Source organism: Trichoderma virens, assembly GCF_000170995.1.
Source record: "Trichoderma virens Gv29-8 chromosome Unknown TRIVIscaffold_2, whole genome shotgun sequence".
Classification (NCBI taxonomy): domain Eukaryota; kingdom Fungi; phylum Ascomycota; class Sordariomycetes; order Hypocreales; family Hypocreaceae; genus Trichoderma; species Trichoderma virens.
Window position 1 is genome coordinate 2,148,937 of NW_014013747.1, and position 22,053 is coordinate 2,170,989.

General features: G+C 51.6%; 7 protein-coding genes across 7 annotated transcripts; 4 read left to right on the forward strand and 3 right to left on the reverse strand.

Annotated features, from left to right (window-relative positions):
• Positions 1 to 1,639: 1,639 nt before the first annotated feature.
• TRIVIDRAFT_59084 (uncharacterized protein) lies at positions 1,640 to 5,178 on the forward strand (the record flags this gene model as incomplete). The annotated part of the gene is made up of 4 exons (XM_014105304.1): positions 1,640 to 2,077; positions 2,270 to 2,364; positions 2,430 to 3,552; positions 4,096 to 5,178. 4 exons carry the CDS (start codon positions 1,640 to 1,642, stop codon positions 5,176 to 5,178), a joined length of 2,739 nt encoding a protein of 912 aa, XP_013960779.1.
• A 916-nt stretch (positions 5,179 to 6,094) lies between these two features.
• Positions 6,095 to 9,228, reverse strand: TRIVIDRAFT_77860 (uncharacterized protein; the record flags this gene model as incomplete). Its single annotated transcript, XM_014105305.1, has 5 exons — positions 6,095 to 7,102; positions 7,139 to 7,332; positions 7,384 to 7,424; positions 8,641 to 8,931; positions 8,994 to 9,228. 5 exons carry the CDS (start codon positions 9,035 to 9,037, stop codon positions 6,095 to 6,097), a joined length of 1,578 nt encoding a protein of 525 aa, XP_013960780.1.
• A 723-nt stretch (positions 9,229 to 9,951) lies between these two features.
• TRIVIDRAFT_77864 (uncharacterized protein) lies at positions 9,952 to 12,302 on the forward strand (the record flags this gene model as incomplete). The annotated part of the gene is made up of 7 exons (XM_014105306.1): positions 9,952 to 10,113; positions 10,184 to 10,205; positions 10,306 to 10,315; positions 10,387 to 10,527; positions 10,589 to 11,049; positions 11,105 to 11,976; positions 12,043 to 12,302. 7 exons carry the CDS (start codon positions 10,072 to 10,074, stop codon positions 12,298 to 12,300), a joined length of 1,806 nt encoding a protein of 601 aa, XP_013960781.1.
• A 316-nt stretch (positions 12,303 to 12,618) lies between these two features.
• TRIVIDRAFT_69501 (uncharacterized protein) lies at positions 12,619 to 14,545 on the forward strand (the record flags this gene model as incomplete). The annotated part of the gene is made up of 2 exons (XM_014105307.1): positions 12,619 to 13,704; positions 13,760 to 14,545. The coding sequence occupies 2 exons, from the start codon at positions 12,619 to 12,621 to the stop codon at positions 14,543 to 14,545; spliced, it is 1,872 nt and encodes a 623-aa protein (XP_013960782.1).
• A 2,436-nt stretch (positions 14,546 to 16,981) lies between these two features.
• Positions 16,982 to 18,962, forward strand: TRIVIDRAFT_50035 (uncharacterized protein; the record flags this gene model as incomplete). The annotated part of the gene is made up of 4 exons (XM_014105308.1): positions 16,982 to 17,053; positions 17,217 to 17,592; positions 17,749 to 17,957; positions 18,048 to 18,962. The coding sequence occupies 4 exons, from the start codon at positions 16,982 to 16,984 to the stop codon at positions 18,960 to 18,962; spliced, it is 1,572 nt and encodes a 523-aa protein (XP_013960783.1).
• A 975-nt stretch (positions 18,963 to 19,937) lies between these two features.
• On the reverse strand, positions 19,938 to 21,170 carry TRIVIDRAFT_50331 (uncharacterized protein; the record flags this gene model as incomplete). Its single annotated transcript, XM_014105309.1, has 4 exons — positions 19,938 to 20,158; positions 20,234 to 20,386; positions 20,475 to 20,879; positions 20,948 to 21,170. The coding sequence occupies 4 exons, from the start codon at positions 21,168 to 21,170 to the stop codon at positions 19,938 to 19,940; spliced, it is 1,002 nt and encodes a 333-aa protein (XP_013960784.1).
• Positions 21,171 to 21,252: 82 nt separating this feature from the next.
• TRIVIDRAFT_218732 (uncharacterized protein) lies at positions 21,253 to 21,972 on the reverse strand (the record flags this gene model as incomplete). The annotated part of the gene is made up of 1 exon (XM_014105310.1): positions 21,253 to 21,972. One exon carries the CDS (start codon positions 21,970 to 21,972, stop codon positions 21,253 to 21,255), a length of 720 nt encoding a protein of 239 aa, XP_013960785.1.
• Between the last annotated feature and the right edge of the window lie 81 nt (positions 21,973 to 22,053).

Genomic DNA, 22,053 nt, shown 5'->3' on the forward strand with positions numbered 1-22,053 from the left:
ACGCCGTGTCTCACAACTGCTCATGCAGGTGTTGATCCTCAACAACGGGGAGGGCAAAGGCAAAAGAAACAGGTACAGTACTGTACTCATACAGGCGTAAGGCAGTCCGCGGTATGGAACGGGAGACACTCATTTCCCCTCTATGAACCCTGCTGGGAGCCGCCGGACTGGGACGTTGACGCCATACCCGCGCCGCTCTCGTGGACCCCCCTTGTTGGTCTTGTTTTAGGGCCTTGGTTCTTTTTCCGCCGGCAGCGATGCACTGCCCTTTGTGGTGCTTGTGCTTTTCCATTGCCACATTCCACGATATGATGTGCACAGCCGGGTGAGAAAATCGGGACGGTCGTGTTCGTTCACGTAGCCGGCGCGCATGTTGGAACCCAAAGAGGAGATCAGCAAGCCGTCACATTAGCCTGCATGCTGATAAGAAGCTGGGGTTCTAATTATATCCTCCGTCACCCATCGCAACCAGGTTTAGCCAAGCTCTTGCTCTACGACGGGTACGACTCGCATGTGTACTATGTATGGGGATATGTATGGCATGGCATGGAGCGAATCCTTGTGTGCCCAACATTGGCGCGGCCGTTGGCAGTGACTGAGCGAGGCAGCAACACCCTTTGATCACGGCTCTGCTTATGACAGGCGGATATTTCTTACCCCTCCACCACTCGCCGCCACCCTCTCCTTCGCTGCGCCCAATCAAGGGTACCGCTCCAGCAGTCGACTCGCAGTGCTCATCTGGACGGAGCTTTTTAGTGTCTACCCCAGTCCTGGCCCGTTCGCTCCCGCGGGCAGGGCTGGCTCAACCACGCGGCGGCGTATCCACTGTGTATCCTCCTCCCGACATGGTTCTGTCAGCCTCGGGCTGCTAAGAGTTGGGTCGGGGGTGTGCCAGAGAGATTGGCCATTCCCTGTTGCGTCGTGCTGCTTCGTACCCAGTACGAACGGCGCGGGAGAGCTGATGGCTTCGACACCGCTTCGGGGAGACAACAACCCAGACCATGCCGTTTTACCTAGTTTTACATGCACCCCATAGCTCAGCTGCCAGCCCACGGCTCGTCATGGAACTAGGATCATGTTTCCAGGGCCGCTTCAGATGATGGAGTTCGGCTGTGTTGGTCGCCGGGGGTCGTGCTGCCCACGCGCTCGCTCCCACATCAACATACATGTAGACTACTTTGCGCGCTCTCTCTTTGCCGCTACTGTCACCACTGCCATCTCCCGCTGCACGACGGTAATGCCTTGTCCTCTTCCTATATTTGTCTCTCGAAAGGCATTCTGAGGTCGCATCGTTACTGGGGACATTATCTGAACCCGGCGAGGCTGAGGCTAGGTTGTCGCCGACTCTGCTCCCACCCCATTCGGCTACTACACTGGTCTACCTCTAGTCGACCAGTTCCGTCTCTCCTACACCATCTACATACCCTTGTTCTCTCTTGCCGTGCTTTTGGAGATTCCGACCCTATAATCCATAATCTCTACAACTTCACTTCACGTCACAGCACTAGCAACATCTTCTCGCAGCCTTCCGGGCTGTGTATACTAAGATAGACTTTTTGTGCTCCACGACCTCCCCGGCACCTGCTTCCTTCAACTCTATTTATCTACCTTCTCATCTGTTCATCTGTTGTATTCCACAATGGGGAGCCTCAGGAACATTATGAATGTCGATGACGACCACGTCGACTCGCACTCCATAAGAAGGGACCGGAGGCCGACTTCGAGAACTTCTATTGATCAAGATCTCTCCGTCCCCATGCCCAGATATAATATCCCGGTGGATCTATCAAGGCAAACATCACCTCCTCACATCCTCCACCCTGCAGCGCCACCCCTGGGATATAACAGCCACCCTGGCGGTCGCCGACGCAGCAACACTAGCACCGATTCCATGGACTCCTCCTACGGACAGAGCCAGAACCATACATCATACTACACAGGAACAGCAATGAGGCCCATCATGTCAGGAGCCAGCTCAGGAGATCACCCTGTCAAGCTGACGCCCATTACTGGACGAGTCAGTCGGGCCAAGAAGGGTGTTCCAGTTCATACTTGTGATGTCTGCCGGCCTCCAAAGGTATTTACAACTTCTCTTCTCTTTGCTCTTGTACCATACTAGACATAAGCTAACATGTGTCTTTCTCTCTTCGTCTGTAAGACCTTCACAAGAGCTGAGCATCTAAGGTATGTCGTTATTCATTACTTCTCTCCCCTCCTTTCAACTTTGTCGAATATCTGGCTTACGGTATAACCCCTCAGACGACATCAGCTGAGCCATCAACCACCCGAATTATCCTGCACGGTTTCCGGTTGTAAGAAGGTCTTTTACCGAAAAGACCTATTAGATCGACACCTACAGAGACAGTAAGCTTCTCTCATTCATCTCCAACATCATACCCAAGGGGGGGCGAGTACTTAATAGAAGTTAGTGGCGAACACGAGGGCAAGTTGAACAGAGATTCGTCACGACGGCGACGCTCCGGCAGCAGCCCAACTCGACCGTATAGCAGCTCGCCACCGGCACCGACAAGGCAAACGACCTCTCCCTATGGCGTTGGAGCTGCCACTACACCGGCCCCCAGCGTAGCAATCGTCTCAGGTCACTGGTCATCCGTCAACAAATCAACGCCGCAAGGGAACGCAATGCAATCACCACACATGCGAGACACACAGAGTGCATATCAGATGGCAGATATGAGCGTGGTCGACCCAGTTACTGCCGTACAGATCCCAAACTCCCGAGTGGTCCCTACCTACGACGAGTCCCGTTCTACTGGCTTGGGTGTGCTGAACCCCCAAGTTCCAGAGCTCTGTATGCCCGAAACGACCCCTCCAAACATTCCCTGGACGGATAGCTCAGGCATTCCATCGACGGCTTCCGGGAGCGCCTACTCGACGCCGGCATCCGGTAGCTCCAAGTTCCAACAGTCGTCAGCTCGGGCTCATACTGCAGAGTGGAGCGGACAGATGCCGTCTTATACCACATCCCCAAGCCCCGTCATTACTGACAACGGTTATCCCATGTCATTCACTTATGCAGCTACCCCTCCACAGCTCTATTCTTCAGTATATGGAGATAGTTTGGGGGCTCCATTTCCTGGCTACGAACACGGCGCGAACCTCTACAGCCCACAACAAATGCTCGACACAACAGTCCGTAGCATGTCTCCGCCACAGCTGATTGTAGGTCAGTCCGCGGAGACCATGATTGCGGCGCCGTCTGCGTTGCCTGTGGATCGTATGATGTACCCTCGCACTTGTAGCCGCGAGCCTGTAGATGCTCTTGGCCTGTATACCCTAATGCCGACAGCTCTAAGCCATGGAATTCGGAGCATGATTCCGACTTACATCGAGGTATACTGGGATAAGGTTCATTCCATGTACCCCATCATCCACAAGCCAACGTTTGAAAACCCGACGAATATGCCTGAGGAGCATCTGGAGATTCTTCAGTGTTCTATGGCAGCCATCGCCACTCAATTCCTCGAGCACGAGGAGCACCGCGCCAATGGACATCAACTGCATACCTATGCTATGGACAAGGCGAAGATTGTAAGAGAAAGATGAAACCATGCTACTCGCGGCCGGCAGGCAACAGCTAACATACCCTTTACTAGTATACCAACGCTGGCACCCCGGAATGGCCATTGCCGATCATGCAGGCCACACTTCTATGCGAATACTATGCTCGATTCCGGGGAAGGAACAAGAAGGCATATCAGCCGTCGCCTCGCTTTGAGGCATTGTATCAAATGGTTAGTTCCCGCTAGATTTCATTAGATTTCTTTGTGTGGACGTCTGTTCTCATGTTTTCTTTTCTTTTCATGTTTTTCATGTGTTCCGTATTTCTTTTCCTCTCTCTTCTAACGGCTTCTTTCTTTTCTTTTCTTTTCTTTTCTTTTCTTTCTCCTTTTCTTTCTTCTTAATTTATCACATGTGCAACTGTGACAGGCCTCTATTTCTCTTCAATCCCCTTTACTTTTCTATTTTTCTAATCCTCTCTCCAATACGGCTCACCTCTACGTTTCATGGTGTTTCTGTATTTGAGAGGGGATATTTCATTTTATCTCTTGCTCATTCATACCTTAAATGCAGGTCATCCACGCACAATCCACTTTCCCGTCGACCCTCGGGCCATGCGACGCCTCTCAGCAATGGAGGATTTGGGTTCATATGGAATCAAGGAGGCGTCTCTTGTCTGCCTGCTTCTTGCTTGATGTCCATGCAATGTCCTTCCTGGAACAGCCCCGTGCTGCGACTCTGGGTCTGGATTATTCCGACCCCGCGACACTCCCGATCCCCTTGTCAATGGGCACACTGATGCAATGGGACGCGCAGAATTACCAAGAATGGAGCAGCATTGCCCAACCAGCCATGCCAGCGACTGTTGGGGCTACGATTCTTGAAACCATTTCTGCCGCGGATATTGCTTCGATTCCGGCCTTTGACGCCTCGTTGTTTTTGGTCGCACATGTGCTGCAACTCCCCCAGCGACAATCTCTCACCAAGATTAACCTCTTGGATGATGCATCGAGTATCAGCATGAACCACTTCAGGATCATGAATTTGTTCCCATACTCGCCCATTGCAATGTCGCATCTTGCTCTCCATTACACCCCATTGCACACACTGTTGTCGGTGTCTGGAGACAGTTGGGTTTTCAACAAAAAGGTGCTGCAAGCCACCGATTTCATGGAACATCAGAGACAGCTGGAGAAGTGGCGAGACTCTGGTAGCGCCGCTGTTGCTGCCGCCTTTGCCGCCCGGGCTCTTAAGCTCTTCCTCGGTCTACAGAGGTGTGTGAACAAGGACGGAAGCGCCTCGATTCCGCCTCAGTTCCAGCGCACGCAGCAGAAAGAGATTTCTGACTTTTGGGGGATTTATGTGTGCTCTCTTATCTGCTGGGCTTTTGGGCATGTCGGTAACGGCAACAGCCGCACTGAAGCTAAGGCGCCGACTCGGAGGGCCGCGATCCAGTGGATCTTGAAGGTGTCGGACATGGAACCCGGCCGCATCCAGCAAATGTCCGAGCAAGAGAAGCAGGTTGGCTCTGGCGCCGTCAATCTCGCTCGCGCATCGCTCGAGAAGGATTGTCTGGGCGGAAGAAACATCCTGCTGGCCGATGCCGTCGGCGTTTTGAAGAAGCTAGAGGAGGGCGATAACTATAGACGATTTTAAGGGGAATGGTGTTTTGTTCCGTTTTTCGTTTTCTTTGTTCTTTTTTCTGGTTTTCAAAATGTTTCTCTTTTGGTTCTTCTATGATATACATGACCTTGGTTTATAATGGCTAGCATAAGGAGTTTCAGTTTAGCGCAAGAGCAGGATGCATGAAGGATTTTTTGGCGCATGAAAGCATTTTATGGGCGAACAATGATCGAACGTTTTAAGCTCATTGGTATGAATACCTCGGGAAGCAAGGCGTGGCGACATAATTACTGGTGGGAAGGAAGCATATAGGTTCGGGAAACAGGGATGGAAATGGTATACTGGTGTCGATAGCTTGAGTTGATATTGAATGTTTTTTTTTTTCACTACGTTTAATTCTATTCACTTATTCATGTGAGATGATGAGGCAGCGTTATATAAATGAAAATATCCATTTTAAGTTCATATATTATGTCTGACTGATAGTAAAAGAAAAATCTGGCCTAATTTTTTTCTCTTGTTCCCGATCCACAATGAATCCTATTTTCAAATGATAAAAAGATAAAAAAGTAACATAACCCATTCCCCCCCCCCTTGAGCAGCTAAACAAAACCCTTCGATGCGCAAGCAAATTAGTAAAGAGAAAACTCCCCTCCCCCCTTTTCCCCGTGTGGATGTCGCTGCCTCTCTCTCTCTCTCTCTCCCCCTCTCTCCCCCAGGGATCAATTTCTCAGCCTCATAGATCTTCCCGGGCCCTCATCTGTGTGTTGAGTAGTAATACAAGTTGTTCCGTCATCTAGTAAAAAGAGTGACGACGAAAAGATCCGTTTAGCTGAACCATGGCAAACTCGAGCTCTCCTCATCCCCTCTGACTGCCGTTGACCCAGCAGTTTCAACTATCAGGCGGGAAAGCTCATTGATTAGCCATCAAGCCGTGTTGCCTGTCAGTTCATCGGGCATAGGGGTGGAAGCCTCTGTTTCCGCCACGTCCTCCGCCGCGGTAATTTGCACCAGGCTTTCCGGCATTCTTGGGCCCTGTTGGAGCATTGGCTGGGGGTGAGTGCTGAGCATCCGGCGTGCCTCCCTGGCCAACACTTCCGCCGCGCCGAGATGATCCTTGGCTGGCATTAGGCTGCGGCACATCGTCGTACATGCCCTCCCAAGATGTGGGAGCTCCTCCACCTCCACCCATGCCATAGCCGCCGCCTCCATAGCCCCCACGACCGCCTCGCCGGCCGCCATGAGCACCTTGGGGGCCTTGCTGTTGGTACTGGTCATAGCCGTTATAGCCGTCCCCGCCCTGGCCGCCTCCCTGTTGCTGCTGCTGCATCATCTGTTGCTGCATCTGCTGCATCTGCTGCATCATCTGAGGATTCATCTGGCCCATCATGTTCTGTCCAGGGCCACCGCCCCGACCCATCATCTGCTGCATTTGTTGCATTTGTTGCATCTGCTGCCACATAGCCGGGTTCATGGGCATGCCTCGCGACATGGCCATCTGCGACTGCATCATGGCAAAGTATTGCTGCATGCGCTGGAAATATTGAGCCATGAGCTGTGGCGTCATGGCCGAATTGTTGCTCCCCATCTGTTGACCCATTCCACCTTGAACAGACTGTTCTTCACCTTTTCGGAACTTTCCACGCTTGGCTGCCTCTTCTTCTTCTCGTAGGTTACCCCTTGGCTGTGCTTTCTTAACTTCGATAGGCTTTCCATGTATTTCAAGCGGCACATTGATGCAAGCATCCACGCCTGCTTCACTCTCAAAGGTGACAAACCCAAAACCTCGGGGTCTACCGGTATCCTTGTCCATCATCAACGTGGCATCGACTACTCGGCCAAACTGAGCGAAGTATTCTCTGAATTCCTGGTCTGTCGTATCCTGGCTGACTCCACCGACGAAAATCTTGCTCGTCTTCTCTTGCTCGTCACGAGGAATAGCCCGCTTGGGGTCGATCTAGATGTCCGGGTTAGCGAAAGGCTGCTTTCAAACACAAGGATTATGGCAGGGGAGCAAACTCACGATTTTGCCATCTAGAAAATGCTCCTTGACCATGACAATGTTGACAGTCTTGGGATCCTTGAAAGTTAAGAAACCAAACCCTCGAGACCGTCCGGAGCTGCTATCTCTCATCACGGTGCACTCGACGACTTCACCAAACTGGGAGAAGTAATCTCGTAGGGATTCTGTAGACTATTAGCATCTTCGAAGCTCGCCTTGCATAAGCCAGGACGTACGGTCTGTTGTCTCCCAGTTCAATCCACCAATGAACATTTTTCTATTTCAGCAAATGGTTAGCAACTAACATAGACAGAACATTATTGCCTTTTCGTAAATAACACATTCTAAAAAAACAACATCTCTCGGCAGCAGCAGTGTATGGGGTTGAGCATGAGGGGTTTCAGCGGTACGGTGAGAGGAAAGATGTAGCAACTGCCGAATGAATGGGAAGCCATGGTCAAATCCATCGAATACGTTGTTGCCGTCATCAGTTCGGATGGCTTGGAGAGGGCAGCCAGCTGAGGACGCACGCAAATATCCGCCAGGCTATGTGCTTGCCCCTGTCGCCTTGTCGTAAGAAGGAATGGTTTAAGAGTGTGCGCATAGCCTCAAGAGCCACATGACAGGCTGCCAACCCCTCCGGAATATCTGACGCGATACGGGTCCAGCATTGCCTCTTACTTGGCGGGATAGTGAAGTTGAGATTATATCAAGAGTTGTCAATGATGGCGGTTAATGGGCCCCACTGCGACGCGATGCTTGATGAGATATCCAATGGCATGACAGCGATTGCAGAGGGAGGTAAGGTGCCAGACAAGTGTCGAATTTTGTTTCCTTTCTTTTTTTTTTCTGTCTTTTTCGTCTTTGTGCTATCGTTTTGACTCTGTCTCTGACTGTCTGTTGCTAGGTACGAGTTGACCCTAAGCGCTACCCGCTGTCAATCTTGCTACAGCCTCCCGAGAAGTGCGTACATGCTCTCGTCGGGCTATTTTAAGACCTCTGTGACCGAGAGCTATAAAGACAAGAAGAGTTCCCATATTGGAATTGGATAAAAAGTCGTCGGTAGGTCATCTTGCTCTCAACTTTATCAAAGCTTGAAACCCCCAGTTTCTTGATGGGCAAAAGGCCATCGCTTCCTTTTCTCCATTTCCCCAGGAAAGTTTTTCACTTGGGAGTGGCGTTTCAAATGTATTCTTCCAGGCGACTTTCAGGATACCACAAATGAACTCTCATGTCTGTTGACACTTTGCTCTCCGGTAGACCAGGGCCTTCCCACCGCTGAACCTGATTGGTCTCTCATCTAATCAAGCCAGCCACTTTGCCCTAAGCAAATGTATAGCCCCTATGTGGTTGCAGGATGCAGGATTACGCGCTGGCTGGTAGCCTCTTATCATCATATTGCAACATTGCTGGCGACACTTGTCGCAGGTAATGTGGGAAAGGAAAAATTCATGCACCAAGTGTTATAGCTTCACAGAACAAGGGAAACTCACCCATCTTCCTTGGCACTGGCTTTATGAACGGTCCCATATGGAGGGGTTGCCGGCATGTCATCTTGCGGCATCAAATTGGTGCTGCTTGAAGCGTTTCCTCCTCCCAGGTTAAAGTCAACATCATCTTCGTCGTCGTCCGCATCTTGGTTCATCGCATCGTAACCGGCACTCTCTTCATCACCAGCGGGAGCTGGGGCGGCAGCCGGTTCGTGCTGTTCGGGAGCCTTGGTGTCAGCATTTTGGACCGCACTCGTGACCGGCGCGGTAGGCTTTGCATCAGTATCCTCGTAGCTAAGAATCATCAGGTCAGCATGGTGGTAGGCAGGAACTCCAGAAGGTTTACATGGACTCACAGGTCGGCGAAAAGATCGTCTTCGAAGTTCTCCGCTTCCGTCATGATGGAGATGATGTGGTAGAAGATGAATTCGGGATTGGCGTGAGGTGAGTAGACCTGACACCGCGATTCTGGGTGTCTAGTAGCCCCAAGGTGTGGAAATCGGGGGCCGTAGAAGTAATCTGGTTAGGAAAATCTCTTCCCTACCCCTAGATGATAAATAACGGATGATTTTGATGCCAAATCGGGGGATGGAAGTCGGAGAGGTTGTTGGGGTCGTGGTGTAGCAATTGTAGATGTAAGGTTGAGAACGAAGCTGCTCCTTAGGAAAGCTCGACTGATGAAGGCCTTGTGCCTTGCTACCTTACGCAGCTGCTGACTAAGGTTGGCTCGGAGCATCCGTTGATGGTACCTAGGTAGGTAGGTAGTCTTGCGACAGAGGCTCTGCTTCTCACCAGGAATGCGGCGACGGTTTAAAAAAAAATTGCTGTTCAATAAAAGGCAATTCTGGGAAGAACTGAGGTTTTGAAAAGCCCTTGTGTGCTTTGATGCACCCTGTTTTCTGCCCCTTGCGTGAAGCAAGGCTGGGTCTTATACCATCGCACGTTACAAAGTTACTTATCAGTACTGGAGATATAACTTCTACATATATGCAAAGCCACAACATTATGTTAGTGCAAGCGTATCTCCAAGTAGAGTACCGGCCAAAGTCTCCCGCAGGTACCCAGCAGTGGCAGCCTCGCCACGCAGGCGAAATGCACAGCCTTTAGCGCATATGGCCGCCATTTCAGCGGCCTTACAGGGCCTTTACCCCGCCTCAGTACCGGCGCCTCAGCGCGCTGTCTCCTGTGCCAGCAGATCCATCCCACCGACTGGGATGGAACTTAGCATGGATGGCTACGAGTCTTGGAGTACTTGTACGGAGTACCCGACCAGGCCACTCAGCCCAAATGGAGCTTGGCTGAGACAAGACTCGAACGAGGATCATCACCGAGTTCTTCCAGCTTGTTTCGCACAGTCACCGGCTTTGTATCTGTTAACCCAACACCCCGCATAATGACGCCTCACCTTTGCGCTTTCGACGACCATTCGTGAACATGTGGTCGTCCTCTGGGAGCGGCAAGAAGCCGGTCAATGCAGTAAGTAGATGCCGCCTCGGCCTTGTGTCGCAACTGGCGACGAGTGGTGATGCTAACCGCCGCCCCCCAGCCGCAGGAGATGGTACAGGTCGGTACGTTGCTCGAAATCCTCCCGTCGCGCTGGGCAATGCGCCTTGAAAGCAGAGCAATGGAACTTGTTACTGACCGAAGCCCAATTGCTCTACGTGTTAGATCGGTCTGAGTATGCTTCATCACTCACCCAATCCGTCCCCAGCCCTTTGCGCGTTTCGCTAATGCCACTCCTTGGTACAGATCAGTCTCACCGTTCTGGAGACCGCCGCTACGAGATGGCACTTCCAAGAGGAGCGTTACTAACCCGGCCGGCCGAGATGGCTCTAATCTGGTCGTTGGGGCCGCGTATTCTCATGCGGATGTTCTCAAGTTTGATTCATTGTACGCTACTACCGCAAACTGGTCCGTCATCTCGGTTCCGCATCGCTGACTTTAGATCAAGAAACCTCTCCAGTTCTTCTTCGCCTCGTCCTAGAACCCCCCCTTCGACATCATCCTCGAGAAATCGCATGGCTGAGAGCACTCCACCACCACAACGTGGCTCAATGGGCTCCACTTCGCCGCCGTTCAAGAGTTATATCAACTTCCTGTCGAATACCAATGATGATTGGAAGGCGGACGAAGATGAAATGCTGGGATATGAAGATGACGATGGAGACGACTTTGGGCTCCCTAGCCTCTCAAACATGAAGAGGAGGTCGAAGCGAATAGCTACTCAGAACAAGTCGGGTCTAAACCAAGAGTCTCTGTCCCCCGCGGATGATGGCCCCTTTGGCAGAATTCAAGCCAGACGGTATTCAAACAGCGCAGATATCGCAGCTGAGCGCCCAGCATCAACTTATCCCATGCCCAAGAAAAGCGAGGGCAAGATCCTCCGGCCACAGTATAAAGACATATTAAAGGGTGAGGCCGAAACCTTACCCAATTGAGCTGCAAGACTTACTAACTCGTCGAAAAGATCCAGCAAATGCTCTTCATTTGATCAATTACCCTTCTATTCCTAGCAATGCGCCACAGAAAGAAGCCGACGCCATCAATTCGCGTATAACGCGTATAAATAAATTCAAACGACTACTACAAGCATCGTCAATATCGCTTCCTGACCTTCGCACTCTAGCATGGTCGGGCGTACCGCACGAAGTCCGTGCCATGACCTGGCAACTCCTTCTGAGTTATCTCCCTACGAATAGCGAGCGGCGTGTTGCGACCTTGGAGAGAAAGAGAAAGGAGTATCTGGACGGAGTCAAACAAGCATTTGAAAGAGGAGGAACAACAAACAGCAGCTCCTCTGCCGGAAAAGCAAGGGGCTTAGACGAAGCTGTCTGGCATCAGATCAGCATCGACATACCCAGGACGAATCCCCACATTGAGCTTTATAGTTATGAGGCGACACAGAGGTCGCTGGAACGCATCCTCTATGTCTGGGCTGTTAGGCATCCTGCCAGCGGATATGTGCAGGGCATCAACGATCTAGTAACACCATTTTGGGAAGTTTTCCTGGGGCTCTACATCACAGACCCCGATATCGAGACTGGCATGGATCCCGGTCAACTGCCCAAGTCAGTTCTGGACGCTGTGGAAGCTGACTCATTCTGGTGCCTCACCAAACTTCTTGATGGCATTCAAGATCATTATATTGTCGCCCAACCAGGCATCCAAAGGCAGGTAGCAGCTTTGCGAGACCTAACCGCCAGGATCGATTCCAACTTGTCAAAGCACCTTGAGCAGGAGGGTGTTGAGTTCATACAGTTTAGCTTTCGGTGGATGAACTGTCTCCTTATGCGCGAGATCAGCGTCAAGAACACGATTCGTATGTGGGACACGTACCTCGTAAGTCAGAGTTTATACCTATCCGCACTTTTCAATCAACAGCCCAGCTAATGACAAGGTAACTAGGCCGAAGAACAAGGCTTCTCAGAATTCCACCTCTATGTTTGCGCCGCACTTCTTGTAAAGTGGTCCGATAAACTAGTGAAGATGGATTTCCAGGAAGTCATGATGTTTCTACAGAGCCTCCCTACGAAGGCGTGGACGGAAAAGGACATTGAGTTGCTCTTGAGCGAAGCCTTCATCTGGCAGAGCCTTTACAAAGGTTCCGCAGCGCATCTGAAGGGCCAGCCGCAGCGTCCCTTACTCGGGAATTTACAATTATAGCGTGAAACGGCGCACTTCAAGCTGGTACAGCGATAAGCATTAATAAACAAGCCATTTGATTAGTAGAATCTTTATTTCTTACTCGTACACTTGGCATGCCATCTACTAGGTTCCATTCCATTTAAGGGATATTGAGATACGAGCTCTGCAATAAAGAGGTCACGTGGTCGCGCGTTAGAGTGGACGTCAGACCCGCGTTACGCCAACTACCACTGCAGCCTTTGTTATAGAATTTAAGTAAAACACGCGGCGATTTGCAGTCAGGTGGTGGTGGATTGTATTTCTTTTCCGTTCCATTTCTGCCTCTTGGCTATCAGCATGAGCCCTGTGGTCATTGCTGATTCTGATGACGAAAGTGACTCAAACGAGCACGCCGCCGCCGCCCCAGCGGTAACGGCCCCCAAGGCGCAAACACGATCATTTGAGCATGGAAGCCTTGCAACTGCGTCAACGGATTCGATTTTCTTCCGGCAAGTCTTCAATGAGCAGAATGGAGCCGCTTGCGAGAGAGCCCAGCAGCTACAGCGAGACCTCGACGATGCGCCGCATCAGAGCTCAGCCATGACCATCCCTGATGTTCCCTTCCAGCGGACCACCAGAGGCTTCTACCATTCATCTGTCACATCGGCCACAGAACCTCACACGGATAGGCTTCCAAATACCCAGATTGGAAAGCCTTCGTCCGATTGGGCTCAGATTCCCTCTCCAAAGCAGAAGCAAGATGAAGCTCGGAAGGCGGACCTTTGGGAAGTACCAAGCAGTCCAGAAGCCCCCGAATCTTTGCAAGGGCAATCGAAGGGGTATAGTCACACGATGCTGGATCAATCGCATAGGAGAGATGAATCACCTACTGAGAAGGATGCACTTTCAGATGGCCATTGGGATGACCAAGAGCTTACTGGGAGACGAGGCAAGAAGCGGAGACGGCTAGACGAATCTGGCAGTACACATTCGACGGCTGACGATGTTAATTTGATTATTTTTCCTTCTAGCAGCAAGGATATCGCCAACGATGAACTGGAGATGGGAGCAGCATCGAGTGTACCTCTCCCTACAATGCCTATTGACGCCAATTCAGCATTCTATCTCAGACACCCGTCCCCGACAGAACGCCAACAGTCATCTCATTTTGAGATGGCCTTAGAATCCAACGATGTTCCAAAATACAACAATCTACTCTTGAAGCAGCAGACACAGTATGCTGTTGGCTCAAGCGGAACGGCTACCAATGTCAACACGCCGCGAAGCCAAATGTTCTCGAGCAATAATTTTAGCATTATGGCTCCTGGAGAGCAAAGCAGGGAAGTATCTACGAAGAAAGTAGAGTACCGAAGCTATAGCACACGAAGGAACTCGTCTCCTGACATAATTTCTACGCTGACACCCCGTTTGAATAAGGTTACTGTGAGTGGGCTACCATCCAGGGCATCACATAATGAGGGCTAATCAAACTCTGCAGTCCGAGCCGGAGTATTCACCTGGTCTAAATCCTGAGTCCAAGCCCGATCAGGAATGCTGTGACGAAAGAGATTCTTCAGCTCATCAGCCCCCACCACAAGAGTTGCAGTCGGGGGAGAGTGATGCCGAATTCGTGGCACATCGTACGCCAATGGCCAAGTCTAAGAAGAAGAGGGGTCGTCCAAAGAAGCCTCCAGAAACTGACGAGCCCCTGCCAGTGAAACAGGCTGCAGGTCCTGTATCGGCGGCGGCTGATGGAACACCAGCTGCAGCAGTGCAGAAGAAGAAACGAGGGAGACCTAAGAAACAGTCGACTGATACAGCGGTAGATGGTGCCCCGCCTCCCGCCGCCACTCCCGTCTCTGCCCTTGATTCTAGCAAAAATACGAGAGCCACCTTGGGCCTAGAAAAGGCTTCAGATAGGAGTGATGGGGACAATATCCAAGCAGCCACAAAGCAAAGTTCAGTGGAGATGCCAAGTGGGCAGGGAGCTACCGTAGGCGCCTCGTCCGCGGCAGAGGAGACGGAGTGTGTTAAGGATCAGGCAACCCCAGGCAGCCAGGAGAAACCGAAGGATCATTCCGCTAGCCGGAATATTCCTAATAGGCCACGAGACGAAGACGAATCCAAAGAGCCAAGGCAGCCTGCTGCACGAACGAGAGAAGAGAAATCGGGGGGTGACAAGAAGGGATCTTCGGCACAAGGGATGACCAAACCCCTGTACAGGGTTGGGCTGAGCAAGCGATTTAAGATTGCCCCGCTGCTCAAGTCGGTACGCAAACCATGACGGAAAGCAGGCGACAGGAACGAGAAAGAAACGTAGTGTCTGAAGATGCTGCGAATGGATATGTCACCTCTATGTTTAAACCCAATCGAAATAACTGACACAGCTCAGCGGCTACTCCCTGGATCAAGAGCCTCTTTCTCAAAAAAGTGCGGTGGTTGGTGCGACCCGCCAAGACTATGACGAACGAATCATCCCCAGAAGTAGAGTTTTTCGGAATTTCCACGCCATGTACATACATTGTTGGGTAGAGATGGGGACGAGATGCCTGCACATGGGGGACAAGGTTACGGCTCTGGTGTGCAGTGGCTGAAAGCGACACCTTCACACAGACGACTTGCTCCAGGGAGTCGATGAGCCAATGGCCGCAAAGGCGGATAAGCCTCTATTGGAGATAGCTTAGGTGCCTAGTAGGCATTTGGGCATGACCAACGTCACTGTGCCTAATTGGCGCCGAATGCAAGAGGCCAGTCCTTCTCCGTACTCAGGCCCATCTCGGATATGCAGAGCCTGCATGGCTACAGAAGACTGGTGAGCAAGCGCCACTTTTTTCACGTCATTCTCAGACATGGGTTGCGGACGCGGTCGCGCAAAAGCGAAATCAACAGAGTTCAGGGTAACAAATTAGACATGGTCTAGTCGAGGTCCAAACTGTGCTCTCCCGTTAGAGCCGATGCAAAAAACCAAGTGGCCAGTCGGACAGTGGGGAAATTCATATGATGTGACGCGGTAGGAACAACTGTGACCGGCGAAAACCAAACGGATGTCGGTCGTGGGAAAGGCCCTCTGGCCGTCCATTTTACGTACAACAAAAGCTCTTCCAATGGGCTGGAAGCATGCGTCCGCTACCGCCGGCCTGCATGCTCTTTGTTCGCGCAACCCAAATACGTACAGTACCTATGTTTGAAATACCCTTGTCTGGCATCGTGCGACTACCTTGAGTTGAATCAGTCGCATAGACTCCCGAGTGATGAACCGGCCGATGGATTTGGGGAGCTTGGCTAGCCCCAAGCCATGGAAAGTCGATTACACTGCAGCACTAGTTCAAACTATTCAAAGTTTGCCCCGAGAAACATGGCTCGACTTGGATGAGCTGCAAACAATAAGCCTTAGCAGCAGTCCCAACTGTCCCGATAAACTAGACATGTGGACATTCCTTCAAGCTCTCGGGGGCTATCTGGACTATTGTTGCGGGTCTTTGGCTAGTTTCTAAAACCTCAATCGACACGGCCAATGGTATGGACAGTCCGAGCCACAAACTCGCCCAACAGCCTAACGCAGTCCATGTAAGACCGGTGTGAGCCTGGTAGCAGACCTGCCTCTGTAGGATAAGAGAGAAGAGGCATGAGAGGTGCTCATGCGACAGATCACCGAGCAGCTTTTCGACGTTTCTTTCCTTGGGTCTACCAGCTACCATTTGAAACTCGAAGGAAATGTTGAAACTGCGCCGCCACCTAACCGAACTGTTAGCAGCCCGCGGGTCCCATTTCTACCACAACCATCAGCCGCGGGCAGTGCCAGTGAAAGTGAAAGTGAAAGAACCCTAGAGGCATTGATTTGACCGCGAGCCAGGATCCGCATACTATTGGGTTCTTTTTTTGGGCTGGCCACCTTGCCATGGGACGGCCAAGTTGACCAGGGGCTTGTTGGAAGCGCGCGCAACCCTCTGGCATCGTGTCATCACAGGAATCCGGATATGCATACATTCACTCACAGCAGGCACGCGTTAGGCTTTTCTCAACTCTCCGCCGAAATACCGACTCAAGCTGGGCCCCCGAGAGGTTGCATGGTTACATACCAGTACGAGGCAGAGAGGCACAAGGCACATGCAGCCGCTGACTGTCACCGACACAAAGGAAACGAAGAGAAGGCCACCCCGCACTAAGCACAAAGGGGATGCGGGAGGGGCTGCCACTGGTCAGAAGAGAGATGGCGTCGAAAGGTTTTTGCCCCACGCCCAAGCCGACCGTCCTTGTGTGTACTGGAACCTTGTGGACGGGTGAAATGACGCCTCTGACGATGGCCAGCGACTACCCTTGCCGGTATTGGGTACGAGCCCCTGGACTGCGTCTCCCGTGCCATGTAGGAGTGCCTGCCAGGTAGCCGCGACTTGTCTGGGGCCCATGGCGCCGAACTGGTACTACTGGTCATACGCCAAGTTGATCGATATCTCTCTGCTAGTCCGTTGTTAGTGGCCCTGCTTCGACTTACAGACAGCCCTCTTTGTCTCTACTCCTCAGCAGCTTCTCCCAGATAGTCGCGCCCTCTTTTCTCACCTCAAGCTTAGTAAAATTTCCTCTTCTTTTGATTTTGCCTGTTCCCCCCTGCCAGTATCGCTGCTCGACCAACGTCCCCCTCGACCGCGCTGCTTCATCTCTTTGCCCCTTGCGTCTTGGAGTTTCAAACCGCCGCCGTGCTTCGGGAGCTACCTAGGTAGCCATGGCGCCAAACGGCACGGCGGATGAGAATGCGTCGTATCGTTACCTGAGCACTCGCGGACAGGATAGTGGTGTATGAAGACACTTCCCTAGGTCTCTTCTTCCCCAAGCTGTCCTTCGGCGCGGATTATTATTTTTTTTATTCGCTGCCATCCACCGTCTATACGTCCTGCCCAATGCAAAAGCTGAGAACTCCGGCAACATCCTAGCAGCTAACGATTGCGTCTCCATGCCAGTTCTCATTTGAGGAAGTCGTCCTGAACAGCGTTGCCCCTGATGGTGGTTTATACATTCCTGAAGAGATTCCGCGTGCTACATCGTGGGAGTCGTGGGGAGATCTTAGCTTTCCAGAGCTTGCCTTCGAGATCATGTCACTTTACATTTCCCCTTCCGAAATCCCTCCTGCCGACCTGAAAGCCATCATTGCGCGCAGCTACTCCTCCTTTCGATCCCCAGATGTTACACCCTTAGTCCAACTCAGGGAGAATCACCACCTGCTCGAGCTGTTCCACGGCCCTACATTTGCCTCCAAGGATATCGCCTCGCAGTTCTTGGGCAACCTGCTTGAGTATTTCCTTGCGAAAAAAAACCAAGGCAAAACAAGCACCGCAGGTACGCCATCCATATCTCCCCACGTGCCACCCGTTGATGTCATCCCCTAGGGGGTCACGTATATGTATACCAGTATTACGTGGTGAGACAAAGGCGGGCATGGGACTCACTATAGGCATAGAGACTCGCTTATCCTTTATCGTGAATTCTTCCTAGCAGACCGACATCGTCTTACCTTTGTTGGTGCCACCAGAGGTGACGCAGGCTCTGCTGCTATTCACGGCTTGAGGGGGAAAGAGGACATATCCGTATTCGTCATGTTTCCCCAAGGACAGGTTGCCCCTTTTCAAGAGGCCCAGATCACTACAGTGCCAGACGAGAATGTATGCAGCTTAGCCGTCGCCGGCACCTTTGACGATTGTCAGGTAGGTTGCCAACATGTGGCCCTCTCGATATACCCTTCGATACATTTGTCCCCTTGATTTGATTTTCTTTTCTAAACTCGAGGCATCTAGAACCTCCTGCGCCGCCTGCATGCTGATAGGCAAGCCAACGAAGACTTTGACCTTGTCAGCTCGAGGAATTGGGCTCATATTCTGGCCCAGATCGTGCTTTACTTTTACTCATACTTTTCTCTCGTCAAGAAGTCGGCATCTCTCAAGATAGGCGATAAAGTCCGGTTTGTTATCCCAACTGGCAAATTCGGCAGCATCCTCGCCGGGTACTTCGCCTTACACATGGGCCTCCCCGTCGATAAACTCGTCATCGCCACCAACGAAAATGACATCCTTGATCGTTTCTGGAGGACGGGGCGATATGAGAAGCAGCGTGCTGGCCGTGGCGGGCCTGGGTCAGGCATTAAGAAGACTCTCAGCCCCGCAATGGACATTCTTACTTCCCACAACTTTGAGCGTCTGTTATGGTTTCTTGCCTGCGAGTTTGCTTCAAGCGCAGGTATGGACCAGCTCTGGAACCAGAGGCAAGCAAGTCAAGAAGTCTCTCAGTGGTTCCAGGAACTCGACGGGAAAGGATTCTTTGGCCCTGTATATCGCGACGTTATCAGAAGCGCTAGACGCGACTTTGAGAGCGAGCGAATCACAGATCACCAAACTATCGAAACCATCAGAGCTGTCTATCGAAGATGCGGGTACATACTGGATCCTCATTCTGCCGTTGGCGCTGCAGCAACACAAAGATCAATGCACCGTACCCATGCGAGCATTCCGCACATCTCCTTCTCAACAGCACACCCAGCCAAGTTCTCTGAGACGGTGGTGAAGGCTCTTCGAGGCGAAAATGGGTTTAGTGTGGAAACAACGTTGATGCCAACAGAACTCGCCGACCTTGAGAAAAGAGAGAAGAGGGTAACCCCGGTAGAGAACGACTGGCAGAAAGTTCGTGAGATCATCAAGGCTCGAAATGGCAATTGAGTTATAGCATAATATGGTTTGCGTCAATGTCTTGATGCGGAGCGACTTGCTAGATGCTCAGCTGAGCGGCAGTTACATCTGTGCGCTACAAGGGTAGAGATGGCTCGTCGGTATTAGACAGCATTGGTTCCTGTGATTGGATAGGATACGGAAAGGGAAATCGGGGGAAAGGGAAAACGGCTACACTTTTGCTCAAGGAGGATGTATACTGCGAAGGGTTTCGATGGCAGGTAATTCTAGCTAGAGTCTTTTTTATCTGTACAATTGAGTATTCCTATCTAAATAGCTTTGGCCTATGCCATAGCCTAATTTTACTCTCAATGCTGTCTATTCATTATAAATTGGCGCTGAAATACATTATAGCTGTATTTGTAGTCAATGGCTAGATGCGGCCACGCAGGTCACCCAGTTTTGGTTAAAGACATAATGAAACGTGCCATAGTCCGACAGTTAAATAGCAAACACTCTTCAATCATTATACGAAGTAAGAGCTTGAATAGATATGCATTTCATGGTATTTATTTAGTTTTTTTCCCTTCGTCCGTATTCATCAAGCCTACATGACAAACCCTTGTACCAAACAACTCTTCCCTTTGAGACTTTCCTCTCCTTTGGCCGCTAACGAATATTACTCTGTCATAATAAAAAGAGCTCGTGATATGAGATACCAATTACTTCGGACACGCTTGAGTCGTCGGCAATGGCTTTTTTAAGATAAAAGGGGGTAGGAGCTCAGAAGAAGATAAGACAGAGAAGAAACGGGAGAAAGAAAGAAAAAATATGACAAGAGAACCGCAAACGCCACAGGCAACTATGAAGCCTCCCTCTCAGGCCATGAGATAGAAAGAAAAAACAAAGGGAGAAGACGAAGAAAAAGAAAAAGAAAAGGGGACAGCCGTACGCCTTCTTTGGCCAATACTTTGGCTTGTACACGTAAAATATCACCAACTGTTCCCCCCCGGCTTTGTTATTTCATCAAGGCGTTTCATCGTCAAGGCTCTTGATGCGCTTCTTAATGATTTCAAATGATGAGAAGAAAATGGCGTTGACGGCGCAGGATCGGATCATGGAGACGCCCAGGCCGCGGTACATGTGACGCTTGAAGAATTCAATTTTTGGTGCCGGTTCGACTTTTTCTCCGCGTGAGTAAAGAAGGGCGTTTCTCTGGTAGATGCTCTTTGCCGAGTCGATTGGATCTGCAGTGGATGCTTCATTTAGCTGAGGGGCTCAAATAACTGCTTTGGTAGTATATGATTACGGGCGATACTCACAAATCATGGCCCATGATACCAATCCGCACAGGCCACCGGCGGCAACGACGGCTAGCTTGTTGCTATTCGGGCTATCGCCAGCAAATGTGGTTCCGAGCTGCTTTCCGCTCTCATACACCATGAAGTAAATGGCGGTACCCAAAGTATCACGCACTGCCCCAGCGGTATGAATTAGCAAGGATAAAGTCAAAGAGTGAAACAACCACATATGCTAGTCATTGCTGCCTCGGAGAGTGCTTACGAAGATGCAATTGGAAGCCGGTATAGAGCCCCAATATCCCCCGATGTTTGATAATGTTGGCCATAGTTTTCAACGTCCCCTTATTCTGGTAGCTCTTGGCTACCTCGCGACTTCGTTTGCAATCCGTAGAGCGCTCCGCCAGCAGCACTGAAACCTGAGCGCTGAGTTTTGTGAGTTCAAACGGACAGGCCAAAAAGGTAATTGCGGATCCTGCTGTTGCGCCAGCGGCACCGAAGCAGGCCACTGAATAGAGATTAGGGTATGTTCCAGGAGTGTTGACGTGGCGGTGGATGTCGAATCCAGATTTTTGTTTGATCCAGCCAGAGTAGACGTGTTTTGCTCTGCGGTATATCGAGAAAGAGACGGTACGGACAAGCGTGATGCTCGCCATGGGAGCGGTGACACCTGCAATAGGAGGTCAGATGACGCTGTCTTGATAACATAAATATATCCTGGCGGGGGGCAAAACTCACCTCGAAAGAAACCCGCCAGAGCCTCGGTGCGGTATGTGTGCTTGACGCAATCCAGGAAGCCCCGATATTGGTACGTTTGCATGCGTGTCTTGACGCTGTCGAGAGGGAAGGCGGCGAGGGTAGAGAAGACGCTGGATGTGCTGGCAGCGACCTCGATGCGGTAGCGTTTTATGAGCGCGTTGGGCCATTCCCGCTCTCGATCTCGTCCCCCAGGATGAGGCATGACGGCTGCTGCGGAGCGACCTGTGACATCTTGGTAACCACGCTTGACCTCCGCACTCATGCTTCTGGCAATTGGCGTCCGGTCACAGCGCGTTCAGACAGCGGTCTCGTATGAGGCCAGAGTCTGGAGCGCGGATCGCAGCACGGCCAGCAGCCAGCAGCCTCTTGTCCATCAAGAGCCTCGAACGCAGCGTCCGGGATGTTTGTCGTCGCACGACAATTGGAACGATGAGTCGGGCGTGGTGAAGGACGTAGTAGACGTAGTAGGGAGTGGGATCGGAGAGGCGAGGTCGGCCGGCTATTCGAAAGAAAACGAAACCGAGTTTAGTTTCAGGAGCGTAGCGAGAAGGGGGGCGGAGCTGATCCGGGCTGAACTGAGGTGAATTCGGAACCACGAGGTGAGAGGGCCAGATGGAGATGCCAGAGTCGAGATTGGAATGGGATTGGGCCAACCAAGGCGTCTCTGGCGATGATTCAGATGCACGACTGCCGATGCAAGAGCCGGTGCCGGTTCCGCCGCCTGTTGAGTTGTCGTGGAGCTTTGCCGCGGCGTGAAGCGCAGCTTGTTGCGCCAATGGCGATGGGCGATGGTCACGGATGATGGCGATGGCGGCAATGAGGCAAACCCGAGCAGCCCACGACGCTGGAGCGATTCCCAAGCACAGTCGACCTGGTGAGGGGGGAACTAAGCACTCGAACTGAGCCCATCGTTGGAGTTGATCAGATGCCGACGGGCAGCCGCTGTGGGGAAGCTGTGCTGCGCTGCTAGGGCATGAGGTCACTGCGCTGTGCTGAGCCGCCATCCGACCCCGCAATGCAGACCCCTCGGGCTACCTGGCCTGCTATCCTCAATGCTATCCCGCTATCCCGCTATCTCGCTATCT